The 22,667-nt window shown below is 35.4% G+C and overlaps 1 protein-coding gene across 2 annotated transcripts in view; it reads right to left on the bottom strand.

The window, feature by feature from the left end:
• TEX11 (testis expressed 11) overlaps nucleotides 1-22,667 on the bottom strand; it is a 203,967-nt gene that overhangs the window by 61,540 nt on the left and 119,760 nt on the right. For both annotated transcript variants that reach the window (XM_019956488.2, XM_070785334.1), the window contains exons 18-21: nucleotides 12,185-12,309; nucleotides 6,328-6,413; nucleotides 3,551-3,607; nucleotides 980-1,020 (exon numbers count right to left, since the gene is read on the bottom strand). In XM_019956488.2, coding sequence (XP_019812047.2) covers nucleotides 980-1,020; nucleotides 3,551-3,607; nucleotides 6,328-6,413; nucleotides 12,185-12,309 — 309 coding nt within the window. The remainder of the gene's footprint in view (nucleotides 1-979; nucleotides 1,021-3,550; nucleotides 3,608-6,327; nucleotides 6,414-12,184; nucleotides 12,310-22,667) is intronic.

Genomic DNA, 22,667 nt, shown 5'->3' with positions numbered 1-22,667 from the left:
CCCATGGACCGTAGCCCACCAGGCTCCTCTGTCCATGGGATTTCCTAGCCAAGAATACTGGAGTGGGTTGCCATTTCCTTCTCTGAGGGATATTCCTGACCCAGGGATTGAACCCACATCTCCTGCACTGCAGGCAGATTCTTTACCACTGAGCCACCAGGCATGGGCAGTAGAAATCAGAAGACCTATTAGGCAAAAGCAACACCAAGAAAGAAAGCATGGAGTTGGAAAAAGAAATTCAATGGAGCTAGGAAGTTAGCTGAATGAAGTGGGCAGGCAGGAATTACTGGTATACAGAGGAGGTGACATAGACTTGGATAGATGGATAGTGACTATAGTGAAGTCGCTCAGTCGTGTCCGACTCTTTGTGACCCTGTGGACTATAGCCTACCAGGCTCCTCTGTCCATGGGATTTTCCAGGCAATAGTCCTGGAGTGGATTGCCATTTCCTTCTCCAGGGGATCTTCCTGACCCAGGGATTGAACCCGGGTCTACCGCAATGTAGACAGACGCTTTACCGTCTGAGCCACCAGGGAAGTCCAGATAGATCGATGGACAGCCTCAAAATAACAGAGTAAGCAATCTGAATTTGATGCAGAGATCATGAAAATTAGTGGGGTTCAGAGTGTTTTTGTTTTGATCCTTTTTTACCTGTTCATTTTCTAGGTTAGAATCAAGTGGAAACAGAGATGGAAGGCAGGTAGGGAGGGAGGAAGGAAAAAACAGAAATGTCTTTTTAAAAACTGTAATAAAAACAGAGCTGAAATCACATTTGGAGATGAATGCTAGTGACAGCAAACTTTTCTCTGCTTGTGAATAAAGAAACTAGATATACTGCTGTGACAAATGTTAGTAAAAACATGAAGCTTAACTCAAACATGAAGCCTGAGGCAGTGTGCTCAATATACTTGGAGAATTTATATATTGATAGAGGATAGAGGCAAGATGAATGAGTGAAAATAATCAAGGAGATATTTACCTGTATTGAAGTAAGCCAAAATTCTATCCATTTCTTGCCTTCTAAAAAGTAAAGAAAAGAGTATTTTCCTGCTGTTCCAAAGCTTTACTTCAGAAAAGTATCAAAAAGAGACTCTATTTGTACCTGAGAGCTTCTCAAAGAAAATGCAAAATTGTGAAGTTTGTTGCTCAAGGTGCAAATCTATCATTTTACACTGTTTTTCCCCATTATAGGATACTGTTCCTCAGCCCCAATGTCCTCGTATTTTTTTCTCTCTTCCCCCTCTACACCTAAGCAAAGGATTTCAATGACTGATAAAGTTTTATATTACAGGGTCGTAGAATTTGAGAGCAGGTACTGATCTCTGTGATTTTCAACTTTTTTTTTTTGAAGAGGGGAAACCAGAACCTGTGTTTCAGATAAAATTTTATAAAACTCTAATATACAAGAAGAGACAGAAGTGTAGCTGCTCTGGTTGAACCATTCGTGGGCTAGTAGATGTTCTTTATTTTTTTGGATGTTCTTTATTACTGTATTTACATGAAAACAATAAAGGCATATTTTAAAAATATTCCGTAATTTAAGTTTGTCCTTAATTCAAACAAGATGCCTTTCTTTTTCCCTATCTTCAAATTAGTTTTAATGAGTGGGATTTGACTGCATTGCAATTACATGGAGTATGAAGCACCCTTTAAGTCCAATATAAGATCTTCTTATAAAGAACTGATATTTAGTCATTTAAACAAATTGAGTGACTATTACGTATCTGATACTGTCCTAGGTTTCAGAGATACAAAGATCAATATAAATAGCCCTTTTTAGCCTTCAAGAAGCTTTTATGTTCTATTAGCTATCAAGGTTTAGTCTCTGAGTTTCCTATTTTATTCTTTAACTTTTCATTGTTGAAAATTTCAAAGAAGTTTACATGTGTTAACAGATGAATGAACCCCCAGGTATCCATGGCTTAGCTTCAATAATTATTAATTCATCATCAATCTTATTTCAGTGATACTTCCACCTAGCTATATTATTTTGAAGCAAATTCCAGACATCACATAATTTCATCCATAAATATTTTAGGGTGTGTCTATAAGATAAAAGGATTCTTTAAAAATCATAACTATATTACCATTATATGCTTTAAAGATAATACTTTTAAAAAATTTTTTTAATTATTTATTTGGCTGTGCTGGGTCTTAGTTGTAGCATGTGGGATCTTTTAGATGTGGCATGTAGGATTTAGTTTCCTGACCAGTGATCAAACCAGGACCCCTGCATTAGAAGTGTGGAGTCTTAGCCAAGTACCACCAGGGAAGTTCCAATAATTTCTTAATATCATCAAATATTTGATCATTATTCAAATTCCAATTATCTCAATACTTTTTTTTTTTAAGTTTAAGTGCCCTTCAAATGGATTCATAGAACCTGTAAAGAAGAGGCAAAACTTAACCATACATGTATGGGTAGAATTTGTATTATAAAAAAAGTTATGTCATCAATATAATATTACCTCAGTTATAGACGGTTCCCAATGAATTTAGCTGAAAAAATACTATACCTCCAGGTACAAACATACAAAGCAAAAATGAAGTAGTGGTACACTATTATAGACTTTTTGTTCAAGCAGAGACAATAGAGATGAGTGATATTTCTCTGAAAGTCATCCCTACTCAAGATCTTGAATAGTTTTCTTTTAAATTATTAGGAGTAAATGAATTTTGTGAATGAAAAATGGCTGACCTAATTCTTCCACAAATTGTTAAGTTCTTGATATCATATGCCACAGAAACTGTGAGCAGAAAGATATCTGAATACTCCCAGCTGAGGTGATAGAAAATCGGAATCAACAAAAATCAGGTTATTTATGTTTCTGTGGGAAAGTAAGAGATACATCTATATGTAAGTCTCCTGTTAAGAAAGGGAAAAACAGACTTCCCTGATGGTCCATGGTTAAGAATCTGCCTGCCAAAGCAGGGGACATAAGTTTGATCCTTGGTCTGGTGAGATTCCACATGCCACAGGAGCAACTAGACCCACGTGCCACAACTACTGAGCCTGTGCTCTAGAGCCCATGAGACACAACTACTGAAGCTTATAATATAGAGTCTGTACTCTACAACAAGAGAAGCCACCGCAATGAGAAGCCCTCGCACCACAATTAGAGAGTAGCCCCCGCTCACTGCAACTGGAGAAAGCCTGCATGTAGCAACGAGGACCCAGCACAGCCATAAATAAATAAATGGGAAAAACAGATGCAATATCATAATGAAATCATAGCTAATGTTACTGAGGGCATGGTAAGGGTCTGGCAATATTCTAAGTGTTTTACACTTATTTATTCATCAAGTCATCACAGTAACCTCATAGGGTAGGTACTATTATTACACCCATTCTACAGATGAGCAAACAGAGGCCCAGGCTACATATCTAATAAGTGGCAGAGCCAAAATATAAATCCAGGAAGACTAGCCCCAGAGTCTATACTGCCCTTACCCATTATACTATATATTTCTCAATATTACATTTCTAGTGGAAGTTTTTCTATTTTTTTTCTAATGGTGAATACATCATTTCTGTTGAATTATAACTTACTTGTTTTCAGATTCTGGCATTTGAGAAATTCTTGGAAGACAAAGACGAAACAAACACCTGTATGATAAAGTAATAAAAAAAAATGATGCTTAGAAAGAAATCAAGTTAGTAATCTTGATTACCCCAGGGGGTGGAAGTAAGAAAAGAGAGAGGAAAAGGAGATTAATTATTTTATTTGTAAGTCTTTGTATGTCTTAATGGTTGCAATGAAAACATACCAACTTAGTAATTTTGGAAGAGTAATTTAGTAAAATAATTTTAAAACAAAAGCACTGCTTATTAGATATTCTTAAATAGTTCCACAGTTTATATCATTGCCCCAAATCACCTGTTGGAACATTAGGCATAATGTACAAGTCTTTTATATTTTTCTTTCTATAAAGGAACCTGGAACTGGCCTTTGGGTTCCATATAAACTAGGATGAGTACTTTTTGAAGGGATCTGGCAGCATGATGACAAATGGACAAAATAAGGTATTTTGTTAAGTTTCAAACCTTAAAAATCTTTAAAAATAAAAAACACTATCAATCATCCTGGATGATTTTAGATATTTATCTGACTAAACATATGCAAGTATCTCAAGACTCCTTCTGATATTATTATATCTGTGATTCCATTTCCCTTCAGAAGAGTGGACTCAAGTACAGTTGGCCAACAGGATAATCACTACAGAACCCTTCTGGTTTCCAGTTTTTCCACTGGCATATTCTCTACCATTACCTCAGCCTCCTCTGCCTGATTATTGTATGTAAAAGTTCCCTTTTGATAAATCATTTTCCTTCATAGAAAGAGATAAAGAAAAGATCAGGTTTAACTGATATGTTCTTTTTTTTGTTTGTTTTTTTACTTTAAGCATTCTTACCAAATTTCCAATAGCATTTTTCACAGAAATAAAAGAAAAAAATCCTGAAATTCGTATGGAACCACAAAAGACCCTGAACAACCAAAGCAAGCTTGAAAAAGAAGAAGAAAGTTAGAGCCATCACATTTGTTTTCAAACTATACTACAAAGCTATAGTTATTAAAACAGCATGGTACTGGCATAAGAATAGTCACATAGACCAATGGAATAGAATAGAGAGCCCAGAAATAAACTCACCTATATATCATCAACCAATATTTGACAAGGGAGACATGAATACTTAATAGAGGAAATAAAATCTTTGTCAATAAGTGGTACTGAGAAAATTGATATCCACACACAAAAGAATGAAACTGGACCTTTATCTCTCACTACACAGAAGACATAGATCAAAATGGATTAAAGACTTAAATACAAGACTTAAAACCAATTAAAAAACAAATAAATTTTTAAAAAAGAAAAAAAAACCAACAAAAAACAAAAAAACGTAGAAGCATAAAACTCCTGGAAGAAAACACAGGGAAAAATTCCTTGATAATGACTTTTTGGATATGATACCCAAAGCACAAGCAACAAAAGCAAAAATGAATTAAAATGAGTAAGTGGGGCTAAATCACAGTAAAAATATTGTGCATGGCAAAGGAAACTATCAAAAAAATGAAAAGGCAACTAATAGAATGGAAGAAAATATCTTCAAATAATATATATGATAAGTGGTTAATATCTAAAATATATAAGGAACTCCTACAGCTCAACTGCAAAATACAATCTTATTTTAACATGGGAAGAAGCCCTGTAGAGATATTTTTCCAAAGAAGACATCCAAATGGCCAACAGGTACATGAAAAGATGCTCAACATTATAATCATCAGGGAAATGCAAGTCAAAACCACAGTGAAATATCACCTCACACCTGTTAGAATGGCTATTATCCAAAAAAAAGAGATAAGTTTTTTTATAGAAAAAAGGAAACCCTTGTGCATTGTTGACGGGAATGCCACTGTGGAAAAAGAGCATGGAGGTTCCTCAGAAATTAAAAATAAAACTGCTATACAATTCACCAACCCAACTTTGGGTTATGTATCTGAAAGAAAGGAAATCAGTGTCTTGAAGAAATATCTGCACCCCCATGTTCACTATAGCATTATTTGCAATAGCTAAGACATGGAGACAGCCTTAAGTGTCCATCAATGGAGGAATAAAAAAATGTAGTATGTGTACTTGCACACACACACACAGGAATATTATTTAACTAGATAAAAGAAAAGTCCTGTCTTTTGTGACAACATGGACAGACCTTGAAGGCATCATACTAAGTGAAGTAAGTCAGACAAAGAAAGACAAGTACTGGATTATCTCCCTTATATGTGGAATCTCTAAAAAAAAAAAAAGAAAGCAAGCAAGAAATAACAAAAAAAGGAAGAAATCCAAACACACAGAAACAGAGTAGAATGATGTTTGTTAGGGCCTGTGGGTGGACAAAATGGAGAGATGCTGGTCAAAGGGTATAAACTTCCAGTTACAAATTGAATACAGCCCAGAGATCTAATGTACAGCATGGTGACTGTAGTTAACCACACTGTATTATATACATGAAGGTTGCTAAGAGAGTAAATCTTAAAATGTTCTCACCACATACAGTGTAGTATTTTGTGAGGTGATGGATGTAATCTTCTTGTGCTAACCATTTCATAATATGAATGTGTATTAAATCACCAAGTTACATACCTTAAACTTACAAAATACCACCATTTGTCAGTTATATCTCAATAAAGCTGGGGAAAAAAACCCCACTTGGTATTGTAGGCATTGTTTCAGCCTGAAGCCATCAGTACTATTACGGCAAAATTTATAGACCAAGAGTAACATGTATAGAGGAAATGCTTTTACATCCACAGGATGTGGATTACTTACTTTAAAGCTGTAAGAACTTGTGGCGGCTCTTCCGAATATTTAGCTAAATTTTCCAAAGCTTTTACTGCTACGACTTGTTGGCCATTCTAAAAAGGATAAATATGATATGTTAAATTACATTTCAAAATGATACTTATAAAATACTGTCTATATTCCTGCCCATTAAGGACAAGAAAAAAAAATCTAAACTTGTCTGTTTGCATTCTCAAACTAAGAGTTGCTGCAAGATGGTAGAAGGATTACTCACTGAAAAACTTTTTACTAAACAGGTTCATATTGGCCCCAGAAAGCCACTCCTCTCTATCCACAAACACTCATAGCCTTGCCAACACTGCCTTAACTCCACTAGGACTAATCTTACTGTGCTCTTTATTCCTGTTTATCAGCAGTAACCAAAAGAACCCCAGACTCTGAGATCACCCTCATTTCCAGCACCCTAATCCACATAAGGGTTTCCCAAATGGCTCAGTGGTAAAAAAATCCACCTGCCAACGCAGGAGACACAGGATTGATCCCTGGGTCAGGATGATCCCACTCCAGTATTCTTGCCTGGGAAGTTCCAGGGTGAGAGGAACCTGGTGGGCTACAGTCCATGGGGTGGCAAGAGTTGGATACAACTCTTTTTTGACTATAAACAACAAACCTTTCTAATTCACTCCTTTTATCACTCCAGCAATTCTTCCACTGCATTAAGATCACCAATACACTGACACTACTAACATTTCACCATTCCTAATCTCTTTGAAGTCCTCCTCTGTATCTAGTTTAAATTCCATGGGGATTCATTATAACCATTTCCTTCTTTCTTGATTTTCCCGCCCCTCTTTTGCTTCGTTGTGTTCATCTGGCAAAAGTATGTTGTTGTTGTTCAGTCACTAAGTCATGTCAGCAAACCCAAGCCTGGTTAAATTCAACTTTCTAGTCACTTTTGTGCCTGTATCCATGCAGCTGAAACTAGCCAGATAAAAACCTATACAACTATTTATTTTAAAATTTCATCAAATGGACCTTACTGCTACAAGGCAAGCATACCACATACCCTTGCCATTCACTTTTCTGATTTTCTGGATGATTAGTTGACATCTTGTCCTCTTTTCTCAAGTCTCCAACACCTCCTCTCCTATTCTTACTCTCGGGTGATGACCTTGTTTACCACTTCATTGAGAAAAGTGAAGCATACATGACTACTGGAAAAACCACAGCTTTGACTATATAGACCTTCATTGGAAAAGTGATGTCTCTGCTTTTTAATACACAATCTAGGTTTGTCGTAGCTTTTCTTCCAAAGAGAAAGTGTCTTTTAATTTCATGGCTGCAGTTAGCATCCACAGTTTCTTTGGAGCCCAAGAAAATAAAATCTGTCACTATTTCTACATTTTCCCCTTCTATCCATCATGAAGTGATGGGACTGGATGCCATAATCTTATTTTTTTTGAATGCTGAGTTTTAAGCCAGCTTTTCTTCCTAGAGCCAATCCCCAAAATTACACACTTGTGTCCATTACTGTTTAATGACATTAGTCTAACAACTTTCATTTTTGTAACATTGCCAACTTTTGTTCTCTAACTGGGTCATTCCTATCAGTATATAAGCATTCTCATTCATCCCATTTCAAGCAAATAAACAAGCCTCTTTATCCTACTTCTCTCACCAACTACTACCCAACTTCTTTTATTTTTCTTGCCCAACTTCCTTTCTTCCCTTTGTAGTAAACGTTTCTACAGAATTGACTATACTTATTGCATACAATTTCTTTCCTTCAATTCTCTCTTGAGCCTACTGTAATCAGGCATTTGTCCTACCTCGACCCAAACTGCTCGTCAAACTCACCAACGACCAACATATTATAAATTCCAATGGTCAATTCTCAGTCCTCATGGTATTTGACATATCAGCAACAATCAACATAATCACTCTTTCCTCCTTGAAACACAGCTGCCTTCTAAGACACCACACCATCCTTGTTTTCTCCTACCTCATGGGTTGTTCTCTTTCATTAATTACCCTTTTATTGGTTCCTCTCAGTTCAGTTCAGTCACTCAGTAGTGTCCGACTCTTTGTGACCCCATGGACTGTAGCACGCCAGGCCTCCCTGTCCATCACCAACTCCTGGAGTTTACCCAAACTCATGTCCATTGAGTCAGTGATGCCATCCAACCATCTCATCCTCTGTCATCCCCTTCTCCTCCTGCCTTCAATCTTTCCCAGCATCAGAGTCTTTTCAAATTAGTCAGTTCTTCGCATCAGGTGGCCAAAGTACTGGAGCTTCAGCTTCAACATCAGTCCTTCCAATGAATATTCAAGACTGACTTCCTTTAGGATGGACTGGTTGGATCTACCTGCAGTCCAAGGGACTCTCAAGAATCTTCTCTAATACCACAGTTCCTCTGAACAGTTACTGGTTCCTCTGCTTTTCTGCAAACCATTAATATTTGAGAGCTCCAGGCTCAGTCTCTGGTCATCTTCTCTATTTCATTTATACTCCCTTCCTTGGTGATGGTATCCCAGTCTAATAGCTTTATATATCATCTATATATTCGGAGAAGGCAATGGCACCCCACTCCAGTACTCTTGCCTGGAAAATCCCATGGATGGAGGAGCCTGCTAGGCTGCAGTCCATGCTAAGGGTCAGACACAACTGAGCAACTTTACTTTCACTTTTCACTTTCATGCATTGGAGAAGGAAATGGCAACCCACTCCAGTGTTCTTGCCTGGAGAATCCCAGGGATGGGGGAGCCTGGTGGGCTGCCATCTATGGGGTTGCACAGTCGGACATGACTGAAGTAACTTAGCAGCAGCAGCAGTAAACCTTTCTCTTCAGCCCCGACCTCTTTCAGAACTCCAGAGCTGTATCAACTGACTACTCGGATCTCCATTTGGATAGTCTAACAGACATCTCAAATGCATCATGTCCAAATTGCACTCCTAACTGTCCTCCCAACTCTGCTCTATTTGCAGCTTCTCCTAGTTCAGTTGATGGCAACTCTTTTTGATGACCCAGTCTCTTTCTCTTATACCCTTCATCTGTCAGCAAATTCTCTTATCATTTACCTCCACTGTTATCTCCCTTATCTGAGTCACCTTAATCTTTTCTCTAGATTACTTTAAAAATTTCCTATTAGGTATCCTTGCTTCCACCTTGGCTCTTCTTTTCTGGCCTAGTCTCAGTATAACACCCAAGAGTATTTCTGTTAAATGAAAGTCAAATCATGTCACGACACTCCAATGTCATTCAGAGTAAAAGTCAAAGTACTTTCACTAGTCTATAAGGATCTATATAATCCAGACTCTCTATTACCTCTCTGACTTGATCTCTCATTAATCCCACCCTTTATTCACTCTAGCCATACTGGCTTCCTTGCTACTCCTGGTTCCTACCTTACAGACTTTGAATTGGTGTTACCTCTGCCTGGAATACTGCTCCTCTTCACTTCCCCATCTACAGGGCTAACTCCCTCACCAATTTCAAGTCTTCATACAATGTCATCTTCTTGATGAGACCTATCCTCATCACTCTATTTGAAAAAAATAACTCACACCCATTTCAGCCCATCCCCATCCCTGATCTGCTCTATTAAGACTGCTCTATTTTTTCTATATTGCTATCAACTTCTAACATATTATGTCATTTCTTATTTATTATGCTTATTAATATTTTCTTTCCTCCTGCTTGAATGTTAGCTCCAAGAAGGCATATCAATGTTTTGTTTACTTACTTATACCAAGAGCCCAGAACAATGGTAGGCACATAGTAGCTACTCAATAAATATCTGCTGAATGAATGACAGTCTCATTAGCACTTGAAATGCCTTTTGCAATACACTAAGTGAAGACTGGATTCCATCCTTGTTCTTTTGTAGAAATATATTCAATTTCCTGGGCTTGGCTCATCCATACTTCCTTCCATCTTCTAATTCAAACTACTTTGGGTTTCTTCCCCCCAATTCTTTCTCTTCTATTACAATTATTTGCTTTTCAGAAATATAGTTCCATAATTCTTCCACCACCTTTCTTCTGCTTTCCATCAGATATAACTGTATAAACCTTCCTTTAAAAATATATTTGTTTTTGGGTTCCCCATTACAGATTTTTTTTCTCATTTTCTGCACAAACACATCCTGTATCCACATCTGCCAAATATTTTTCCTCTTCCAGGAGTTTTATTATCCTATTCATTAACATCAAAACACATATCATTCAAAACTATATTCAGCTATTACTTTGAGCAAGATACTGGACTGGGTACCAGAAATACAGTCCTCAAGTGTCAGGAAGCATTTAACAGGAGGCTTCCTGTGTGCTGTTTTGGATCTGTCATGAATCTTCTGTTCCTTATTAATTCCCAAATATTCAGGAATTAAGAGGGGTGGCAAACCGCTCCCAGGGCTGAGGAATGCATGCATTTCCTTCGTTAGTTTTTCCATACAATAATAAGTAACTATTTACGACCCTCTTCCTTTTTATGAACCATAAGGTAAAAGTGATTATTTACAACCCTCTCTCTTTGATATAGATTGCCTTATGTTTCCTTCATAGTTTGTAAGTCTAGACTTTTGATCTTTATCTTTGCTGAACAAAGCTACCTTGTAAGACACTATATATACCCACACTATGTTGAATAAAACACCTTTGCTCCATCAGAGCTTGGGTCCCCGTGTCTTTCTCTCTCTCTCTGGCTAATTCTCTGGAGCACAGAAACTCTCATGCTCACTCTCCTGCCCAGGCTTCTAAGACCCTCTCAAGAAGGCGCACTGTGCCTTCACCCCCTGGAGAGGGCGCCCAGTGCCTTCGTGAGCAACACAAGCCCTGTGTCAAGGACTTCACTGGTTTTCTGCGTAAACCAGGGAATATCAGCCTCTCTCTCTCTTTTACTTTCTTATCATCAACTCCAGACCACCAGGTTCTGGTCCATTAAAGGATCTCAACACTCAAGGATCTTGTAAGTCAAGTTGGACAGACAATCCATGCATTAGCAATATAAGGCAGTATATAAAATATAGACCAAATAAGTAGTATACACATTAAAAATGACTGCAATTCAGAGTAGGAGGAGAGCACTGAGAACTAGAATTGATTTGGGAAATCTGTACAGTGGAAAAAAATCTTAAGGTAACATTTAAATAAGAACATTTCTTAAAAAATAGAATGGTGTCAATAAGACAGGGAAAAAGGAATGTGATTGGCCTGTTTGAGAAACACTGAATGTGCTTGGAGTTATAGAAGTCTTATGTGTCTGCTATTCTAGACCCTGTGCCTAAGGTAATAGTGGCTTATATCACTATGATGATGATACAGGGGAGTAATATGAGATAAAGTAGAAGAGACAACTGTGGCCAGATTGTATATTGTTGATAATATACTTGACAGTTGTTAAAATGCTTTTCCTAATCCTATGTATTACTAAGACCAGAATTTTGCCAATAAAAAAGGAGGTACAAGTTATTATTGCTTCCAAACTAAAGTTGTTTTTTGGTTATCAACTAGAAAGGTCCATTAAGGTTCAAACTTTTTTTTTGCAAACCAAGGAGATAGACACGTCTCCAAATAAATATTTTTTTTTGCATAGTAGAGCATTTTAAATCTCAAGTTTCTATTAAAAGTTAATGTTTTGCTATGTGTATTTTCCTATTGTTTTAAGAACAAATATCTAACTTCACTTTGTTTTATTTACTTTAAATTATAAAAAGATGAAGAGAAATAAAACAATTCTACAACCAAATTTGGTGTGAAAATAATGAGGCAAAATAGATGGTAAAGAAAAACCTCTCCTGTGCCTAACTGATGATGATTCCATCATAATAGTCTCTGAAAATGGAAAAGAGGTAAAAATCTCATAAGTGGCTACATAAGAATTACCTCTAAAGCAAACTGGGCAGCCAAACAGAAAAGCATGACACCTGAAGTTCTCTTTGTAGATACATTATTCTCATTTTGCTCTTCAGTCGTTAATAAATACTCCAAACTGAAAATTGCCTGCAAAGCTGAAAAACAAGGAGACAATTAAACATGAGATACTCTTATCAAAGATAATAGCTATCTATGGTTATTACACCACAATGACTTTGGAATTCATTTTAAGAGCACTAATATCTTATTAATTTTCAAAAGTCACCTAAATAGCTAAACTGTTAAGGAAGACTTGAAAGTCAGAAAAATGCCCAACTGAGCAGTTCACCTCTTTGAATTTATTCCATGGATATACCTGCAAAAGTGAATAAAAACATACAAATATATTCACACAACAATTTTTTATAAGAGTAAAATATTCTAAATTTAATCAATAATGAATGGGATAAATATAATTTGGTACATATAATACAGAACAGAGTAAAAAAAATTATATTACATTTCATTATATGCCTTAAAGGTAGACCATGGTAAGTTAAATATATGTACTATAGACCTTAAGTAACAACTAAAATAACAAAAGAAAAAGTTATAGCTAATAAGCCAAAGAATGAGATAAACATAATGATAAAACATTGAATTAACCCAAAAGAAAGCAGAAAAAAAAAGAAAGCAGAAAAAAGAAAAATGGCAACAAAGACCAGAAAAGACAAACAGAAGACAAATAACAAGATGTTAAATTTAAACCTAGCCATATCAACAATCACGTTAAAATATAAATGGTCTAGAGGATCCATTTAAAAGACAGAGACAGACTGAATTAAAGAAAGCGACTTTTAGCTATACACAACTAACAAAAAACATACTTTAAAAATAAAGCCAAAACTGGTTAAAAGACAATGATAGGATAATATACACTCTGGCAGAGGTTATCAAAAGAAAACCGGAGTGGTTATATTAATATCACACAAAACAGGTAAACATAAATTCAAAAGTTCTCAACAAAGTACTAGCAAACCAAACGTGACAACACACTATAAGGATCATACACCACGATCAAGTGGGATTTATCCCTGGGAGGCAAGGATTCTTAAATATATGCAAATCAATCAATGTGATACACCATATTAACAAACTGAAGAATAAAAACCATATGATCACCACAATAGATGAAGAAAAAGCTTTCATCCAAATTCAATACCAATTTATGATAAAAATTCTCCAGAAAGTGGGCATAGAGGGAACCTACCACAACATAATAAAGGGTATATACAACAAACCCACAGCAAACATTATTCTCAATAGTGAAAAACTAAAAAGATTTCCTCTAAGATCAGGAACAAGACAAAGGTGTACAATCTCACCACTATTATTCAACATAGTCACGGAAGTCCTAGATACAGCAATCAGAGAACAAACAAATAAAAGAAGTACAAACTGGAACAGAAGTAAAACGTTCACTGTTTGCAGATGACCTGATACTATACACAGAAAACCCTAAATATACCACCAGAAAACTACTAGCGCAAATCAATGAATTTAGTAAAGCTGCATGATACAAAATTAACACAGAGAAATCTCTTGCATTCCTAAACACTAACAATGAAAGATCAGAAAGAGAAATTAAGGAAACAATCCCATTTACCATTGCAACAAAAAGAATAAAATAACCTAAGAATAAATCTACCTAAGGAAGCAAAAGACCTGTACACAGAAAACTGTAAGATATTGCTGAAAGAAATCAAAGATGATACAAACAGATAAAAGAGATATATTATGTTCTTTGATCAGAAGAATCAATATTGTGAAAATGACTATACTACCCAAAGCAATCTACAGATTCAATGCAATCGCTATCAAATTACAACATTTTCCACAGGACTAGGTAGGAAAATTTTACAGTTTGTATGGAAACAGAAAAGACCCTGAATATCCAACGCAATCTTGAGAATGAAAACTGAAGCTGGAGAGATCAGATTCCCTGATGTCAGATTATGTTACAAAGCTACAGTCATCAAGACAGTATGGTACTGTCACAAAACAGAAATGTACAGCAATGGAACAAGACAGCAAGTCCAGAGATAAATCCATGCACTTATGGTCACCTAATCTGTGATAAAGGAAGCAAGAATATACAGTGGAGAAAAGATAGCCTCTTCAATAAGTGGTGCTGGGAAAACTGGACAGCTATGTGTAAAAGAATGAAATAGAATACTTCCTAATACCATGCACAGAAATAAACTAAAAATGGATTAAAGACCTAAATGTAAGACTAGACACTATAAACCTCTTAGAGGAAAACATAAGCAGAACACTCATTGACATAATTCACAGTAGGGTCTTTTTTGAACCACTTCCTAGAATTAAAAAAAAAAAGAACAAATAGGACCTAATTAAACTTAAAAGAACAGAACTGCACTCATCTCACTCGCTAGCAAAGTAATGCTCAAAATTCTCCAAGTCAGACTTCCATAATATGTTAACTGTGAACTTCCAGATGTTCAAGCTGGATTTAGAAAAGGCAGAGGAACCAGAGATCAAATTGCCAACATCCACTGGATCATCAAAAAAGCAAGAGAATTCCAGAAAAATATCTATTTCTGCTTTATTGACTATGCCAAAGCCTTTGACTGTGTGGATCACAATAAACTGTGGAAAATTCTGAAAGAGATGGGAATACCAGACCACCCAACCTGCCTCTTGAGAAAGGGGAATCCTCTTGCATTGCTGGTAGGAATGCAAATTGACACAGCCACTATGGAGAACAGTATGGAGGTTCCTTAAAAAACTAAAAACTATCATATGACCCAGCAATTCCACTACTGGGCACATACCCAGAGAAAACCATAATTCAAAAGGATACATGCACCCCTGCAGCACAATTTACAACAGTCAGGACATGGAAGCAACCTAAATGTCCATCAACAGAGGAATGGATAAAGAGATTTGGTATATACAGACTATCAAATATTAGTCAGCCATAAAAAAGAATGAAATTGGGTCATTTGTAGAGATGTGGATGGACCTAGAGACTGTCATATTAGTGAAGTAATTCAGAAAAACAATTGCATATTACTGAATATATGTGGAATCTAGAAAAATTATATAGATGATCTTATTTGCAAAACAGAAGTAGAGACAGAGATGCAGAGAACAAAAAAATAAACACCAAGGTAGCAAAGTGGGGGGTTGTATGAAGTGAGAAATTGGGATTGACAAGTTCAGTTCAGTCGCTCAGTCATGTCTGACTCTTTGTGACACCATGGACTACAGCACTCCAGGCCTTCCTGTCCATCACCAACTCCCAGAGTTTACTCAAACTCATGTCCATTAAGTTGGTGATGCCATCCAACTATCTATCCTCTGTCGTCCCCTTCTCCTCCCGCCTTCACTCTTTCTCAGCAACAGGGTCTTTTCAAATGAGTCAGTTCTTTGTATCAGGTGGTCAAAGTATTGGAGTTTCAGCTTCATCATCAGTCCTTCCAATGAATATTCAAGACTGATTTACTTTAGGATGGACTGGTTGGATCTCCTTGCAGTCCAAGGGACTCTCAAGAGTCTTCTCCAACACCACAGATCAAAAGCATCGATTCTTCGGGACTCAGCTTTCTTTAAGGTCCAACTCTCACATCCATACATGACCATAGCCTTGACTAGATGGACCTTTGTTGGCAAAGTAATGTCTCTGCTTTTTAATATTCTATCTAGGTTGGTCATAACTTTTCTTCCTAGGAGCAAGCGTCTTTTACTTTCATGGCTGCAGTCAACATCTGCGGTGATTTTGGAGCCCCCCAAAATAAAGTCTGTCACTGTTTCCACTGTTTCCCCATCTATTTGCCATTAATTGATGGGACCAGATGCCATGATCTTAGTTTTCTGAATGCTGAGTTTTAAGCCAACTTTTTCACTCTCTTCTTTCACTTTCATCAAGAGGCTCTTCAGTTCTTCTTTGCTTTCTGCCATAAGGGTGGTGTCATCTACATATCTGAGGTTATTGATATTTCTCCCAGCAATCTTGCTTCCAGCTTGTGCTTCATCCAGCCCAGTGTTTCTCAAGATGTACTCTGCATAAGTTAAATAAGCAGGGTGACAATATCCAGCCTTGACATACTCCTTTCCCTATCTGGAGCCAGTCTGTTGTTCCATGTCCAGTTCTAACTGTTGCTTCCTGACCTGCATACAGATTTCTCAGGAGGCAGGTAATGTGGTCTGGTATTCCTATCTCTTTCAGAATTTTCCAGAGTTTGTTGTGGTCCACACAGTCAAAGGCTTTGGCATAGTCAATAAAGCAGAAGTAGATGTTTTTCTGTAGCTCTTTTGCTTTTTCAATGATCTAACTTGGGATTGACATACATACACTATTGATACTATGTATACAATAGATAAGCAATGAGACGCTATTGTATAGCTCAGGGAACTCTACTCAGTGCTCTGTGGTGACCTAAATGCAAAGGAAATACAAAAAGGAGGGGATATGTGTATATGTATAGCTGATTCACTTTGCAGTACAGTAGAAACTAACACAGTACTTTAAAACAACTATACTCCAATAAAAACTAATTTAAAAAATAATGGACAAAACAGATTTCAGAGCAAAGAGTTAGTGCCAGAAGGTTATTTCATGATGATAAAGGAATCAATTTATTATGATGACATAACAATCCTGAATGTTTATGCACCTAGTACCAGAAGGAAAAACTTACAGAACTGCAAGGAGAAATGAACAAATCCATAATTATAGTCAAAGTTTTCAATGAAGGCTCTCAAATAATTGACAGGACAGGTAGACAGAAAATATTTATATTTAGGATATTTAGAATATTTATAAATAGGATATTTAACAGTATTAATCTATCTGACCTGATTGACATTTATAGAACACTTGACCTTACATCAGCAAAATACACATTCCACTCAGGTATACAGGGAACATTTATCAAGAAAGACAATACTCTAGTCCATACAACAAGCCTTAGCATATTTAAAAGGATTCATACAAACTTATGATCATAGACTGAAACAGAAATTAAATTAATAAAAAAGTTATCTGAAAAAAATTCTCTGGAAATCTACAAATGTTTGTAAAATAAATAGCATACTTCTAAACAATCCATGGGTTTTCACTGGAGTCAAGTCACATTGAAAAATATAACTGAATTAAAATGAAAACACAATATATAAAAATTTGTGGATTGTCACTAAGGCAGCACTTAGAAGGTAATTTATAGCATTAACTGTTTATATTAGACCAGAATAAAGGTCTAAATCAATAACCTCAGCTTTCAACCTTTGGAAACTAGAAAAGAAATAGCCAATGAAACTCAAAGTAAGTAGAAGAACGGAAGTGATAAAGATCAGAAAATTAATAAATGAAACAGAAAACAGAAAAAATAGAGAAAAATTAATGAAACCAAAAGCTAGTTCTTTGAGGTCAATAAAACTGATCAGCTTACAGCCACTGACAGGAAAAGAGAGAAGATGCTAATTACAGATATCAAGAATGAGAAATATGACATCATTTTAGAATTTACAGATGTTAAAAGGATAATATGAATGACATAATGAATGATTTTAGGCCAATAATTGCAACAACTTAGATGAAACAAAATTTCTTCAAAGACATAAACTACCAAAGCTCAGGAAATAATAGATAACCTGAAGAATTCTATTATCTATTAAAGAAATTGAGTTTATAATTAAAAGCCTTCTCATAAAAAAAATTCCAGCCCCAGATGACTTCACTGGTGAACTCTACCAAACATTTAACAAAAAAATAACACCAACTGAGCAACAAAAACTCTACTAGAAGATGTAAAAAGGAAGTGTATTTTCCAATTCATTCTATGCAATAAGCATTACCCTAACAGGAAAAGAAAACCAGAGGCCAATATCTGTGACCATGGACACAGCCACAAATATTCTTAAACAAACTATTAGCAAATCCAATCTAACATTATATTTAAAAAAGAACACATCAAGACCAAGTGGAGCTTATTCCAGGAAGGCAGCATTGGTTCAACAGTTGGAAAATCAATATAACTGACCATACAAAAAACGTCAAAAAACTGATCATTTTGTTTGCAAATATTTTCTTCCATTCTGAGGGTTGACTTTTCATTTTGGTTATGGTTTCCTTTACTGTGCAAAAGCTTTTACGTTTGATTCGGTCCCATTTGTTAATTTTTGCTTTTATTTTCATTACTCAAGGATGTAGATTGAGAAAGATCTTGCTGTGATTTGCGTCACGGAGTGTCCTGCTTACATTTTCCTCTAATAGTTTTATAGTATCTGGCCTCATACATTTAGGTCTTTAATCCATTTTGAGTTTAGTTTTGCGGATGGTGTTAGGGAGTGTTCTAATTTCATTCTTTTATATGGAGCTGCCCAGTTTTCTCAGCATCACTTATTTAAGAGACTGTCTTTTCTCCATTGTATATTCTTGCCTCCTTTGCAACAGATTAGGTGTGTGGGTTTATCTCTGGAATTTCTATCCTGTTCCATTGATCTGTATTTGTTTTTGTGCCAGTATGGATTAATCTTTCCAAAAATACACAAACAGCTCATGAAGCTCAACGTCAAAAAACAACCCAATCAAAGAGTAGGCGAAGATCTAAATAGATATTTCTTCAAAGAAGACATACAGATGGCCAAAAAGCATATGAAAAGATGCTCAACATCATTAATTATTAAAGAAATGCATATCAAAACTACAATGAGATAGCACCTCATACCAGTTAGAAGGGCCATCATCAAAAAATTTATAAACAATAAATGTTGGAGAGGCCGTGGAGAAAAGGGAATCTTCCTGCAGTGTTGGTGGGAATGTAAACTAGTATAGACACTATGGAGAACAGTATGGAGGCTCCTTAAAAAATTAAAAACAGAGCTACAATATAATCCAGCAATCCCACTCCTGGGTATCTCTCCAGAGAAAACCGTAATTCAAAAAGATACATGACCATTCACTGCACCATTATTTACAATACTCAGGACATGGAAGTGACCTAAATGCCCATCTACAGAGTAATGGATAAAGAAGATGTGGTATAAATATATGACGGAATATTACTCAGCCACTAAAAAGAGTGAAATAATGCCACTTGCAGCAACACGGATGGACCTAGGGATTGTCATACTGAGTGAAGAAAGCCAGACAGGGAAAGACAAATATGATAACACCTATATATGGAATCTAAAAAAAGGGTACAAAAAATTTAAAAAGGGTACAGGTGAACTTATCTGCAAAATAACAGAGTTACAGATGTAGAAAAGAAACTTATGACTACTAGGGTGTAAGGGGAAGGAGAGACAAAAGATTGGTACTGACATATACACACTACTGTATATAAAAGCAATAACTAATAGAGACCTACTGTATAGAACAGGAAACTCTACTCAATACTCTGAAATGGCCTATATTGGTAAAGAATCTAAGAAAGAGTCAACATATGTATATGTATAACAGACTATCTTGGTTGTACACCTGAAACTAATACAATATTGCATTAATACTTTAGTTTAATTACTATTAAAGTATACTCCAATAAAATTTTTTAACTTGATAATTTCAATAGATGTAAAAAAAATCATGACCAAATTCAACATCCATTTCTGATTAAAAACATCTAGGAAACTGGAAACAGAAGGGAACTTCCTCAATCTGATGAAAAGTATCTATGAAAAACCTATAGCTAACATCATACTTAATGATTGAAAATTGGATGGTTTCCCTCTAAAATCAGGAAAAAGTCAAGGATATCTGCTCTTTACCAATTTTACTCAACACTGTGCTAGAGATTCTAACAAGTACAATAACACATGAAAAAAACTGCACCCAGATTGGGCAGAAAGTAGTAAAATTGTCTTTATTTGTAGATAACATTACATCTACAAGGAAGCTACTGAAAGCAATAAGTGAATTTAGAAATCTTTAGGATACAAGATCAATATACAAAAATCATTTGTATTTCTACATACTAGCAATGAACAATCAAACTCCAAGATTTTTAAAAAATGCCATTTGAAATAGCATAAAATATACAGTATACTTAAGGATAAATCTGACAAAAGATGAGTAAGACTGATATGATAAAAGATAGAAAAGATCTCTGAGAGAAATTAAAGAGCTAAACAAATGGAGGTATATAACTCCATTTCACAGATTGGAAGATGTTGATTCTCTCCATACTGATGTATATCTACATTCAATGGAATCTCAATCAATATTTACTTTTGTAGAAATTGAAAAAACTGATTCTAAAATTCACAGAGATGTACAAAGACTTAACCTAAACAATTTGAATGAGAAGAATAAAGTTGGAGGACCAATACCACCTGATTTCAAATTTACTATATAGTTACATTAATCAAGACAGTGTGGGAATGGTGTAAAGATAAATAGATCGGTGGAACACAATGAAGAGTCGAGAAAGGGACCCATACACAGCTGATTTTCATTAAAGGTGCAAAGGAAATTCAGTTGGGAAAGGACAGAACTTATAAATAAATGAAATTGGAATAATTAGGTAGCCATGTGCCAATAAAGGAACTTCAATCCATACCTTAAGTCAAAAAAATGCAAAATGGATCACAGAACTAACCATAAACTTTAAACCTAAAACCACAAAATTTCTTGAAGAAAACATAGGGAAAACTTTTTGTGATTATGGATTAAGTAAAGATTTCTTAGTTACAATACCAAAAAGATCCATAAAAGAAGAAAAAATATAAATTAGACTTCATCAAACTTGTCATGAAATACACTAAGAAAATAAAAAGAAAAAATTTATAAAACACATATCTGATAAATAACTTGTATTTAAAATATATAAAGAACTCTCAAAATTCAATAAGAATATAAAAGCTCCTTATATAAAACTGGGCAAAAGATTTGTACAAACACTCCATCAAACAAGATGTATGGATGTCAAATATTAGATATTGTGGAAACACTAATTATAACCTTATCATGATATCTCAACCTGCTAATTAGAATGACTAAATTTTCCAGTGGACAATTCCAAGTGCTTATAAGGATGCAGATCAACTGGAACTTTAACATATAGCTAGTTAGAGCATAAAACTGTAGAGCCATTTTAGAAAAGAGCTTGGCAAGTTTCTAACAAACATATACTTATCATATGACCCAGCAAACATATCCCTCAATATTTACCCTAGAGAAGTGAAATCTTGTCATTGCACAAAATCTGTAAATAGATGTTTATCACACCTTTATTCATAATCATCAACACTGAAAAATATTTGAATATCCTTCAACTGGTAAATGTATAAATTGCAAATGTATAATGTATAAAATTCATTCATACTTATGAAATACTACATGAATAAAAAAAGAACAAACTATATCAGTATGAATGAGTTTCAAAGGCACACACAACAGTATGAATGAGTTTCAAATGCATTATACTAAGTGAAAGAAAAAAAGCTTCATATTATATGAATTCATTTATATGATATTCTGGAAAAGGTACAATTATAGAGAGAAATGAGATTAGTAGGAATGGCTAGAAGTAGTGGGAAGGAGAGACAACAAAGGGGCATGAAGTTAATTTTTTCTTCTATATCATGATTGTGGTGCTGGTTACATGAGTGTATGCAATTGTCAATTTGTCATGTCATACACTCATGTCAGTTACTAATATAAATAAATCTCATAAAATCCTACACTAGGCAATAATAAATTTTATTGTATGTATTTTCAGTAAGTATGTATGACTAAAAATGATCACAGATAAATGGGGAAGAAATAAAAAGACTGAGCTTATGTTATGCTTAAAAAGTAAAATAATTTTAATAGAATGTTAAAAGAAAAAGTTTAACTGGAAATCTGGTTTTGTGGGGTTATTTTTTTGCTACTTCTGCTGACAAAAGTTTCAAGTGCTTCTATACTTCAGCATAATATATCAAGAAAAATAAATGCCCAGAAGTCTCTAATAAAAACCTTAAAAACAGACATTGAAAGCAATATTAACCTTGATAAAGAGCTGATTGCAATTTGTTATTCCTTAATTAATATACAGGTATACTTTACTACCCTAGAACACTTCTTTTTCAAAGAAAAAATATCTTTTTCTTAGAGTGAATAATGAAGTCCACTGCAAGTCTCCCCTGTCCCTGGGATTCTCAAGGCAAGAACACTGGAGTGGGTTGCCATTTCCTTCTCCAATGCATGAAAGTGAAAAGTGAAAGGGAAGTCGCTCAGTCGTGTCTGACTCTTCGCGACCCCATGGACTGCAGCCTACCAGGCTCCTCCATCCATGGGATTCTCCAGGCAAGAGTACTGGAGTGGGCTGCCATCGCCTTCTCCAGCACATACAGTAGTATTCATAAATAGCTGCTTAACTGGATTAGTATAAATTCTGTTTGAACCCATTAACTCAAGTTTCTCAGTTTCTCTCCTTGTACCCTTAACAAAGGGCAACCAGTCTGGAGTTCACATTGCTCCAGGATTTGCTCAGTCATCCAGAGTTGA

The sequence above is a fragment of the Bos indicus genome, chromosome X (genome assembly GCF_029378745.1).
Source record: "Bos indicus isolate NIAB-ARS_2022 breed Sahiwal x Tharparkar chromosome X, NIAB-ARS_B.indTharparkar_mat_pri_1.0, whole genome shotgun sequence".
Taxonomy (NCBI): Eukaryota; Metazoa; Chordata; class Mammalia; order Artiodactyla; family Bovidae; genus Bos; species Bos indicus.
The sequence above is the reverse complement of the archived record's forward strand: the minus strand, read 5'-3'. Positions and strand labels throughout refer to the sequence as shown.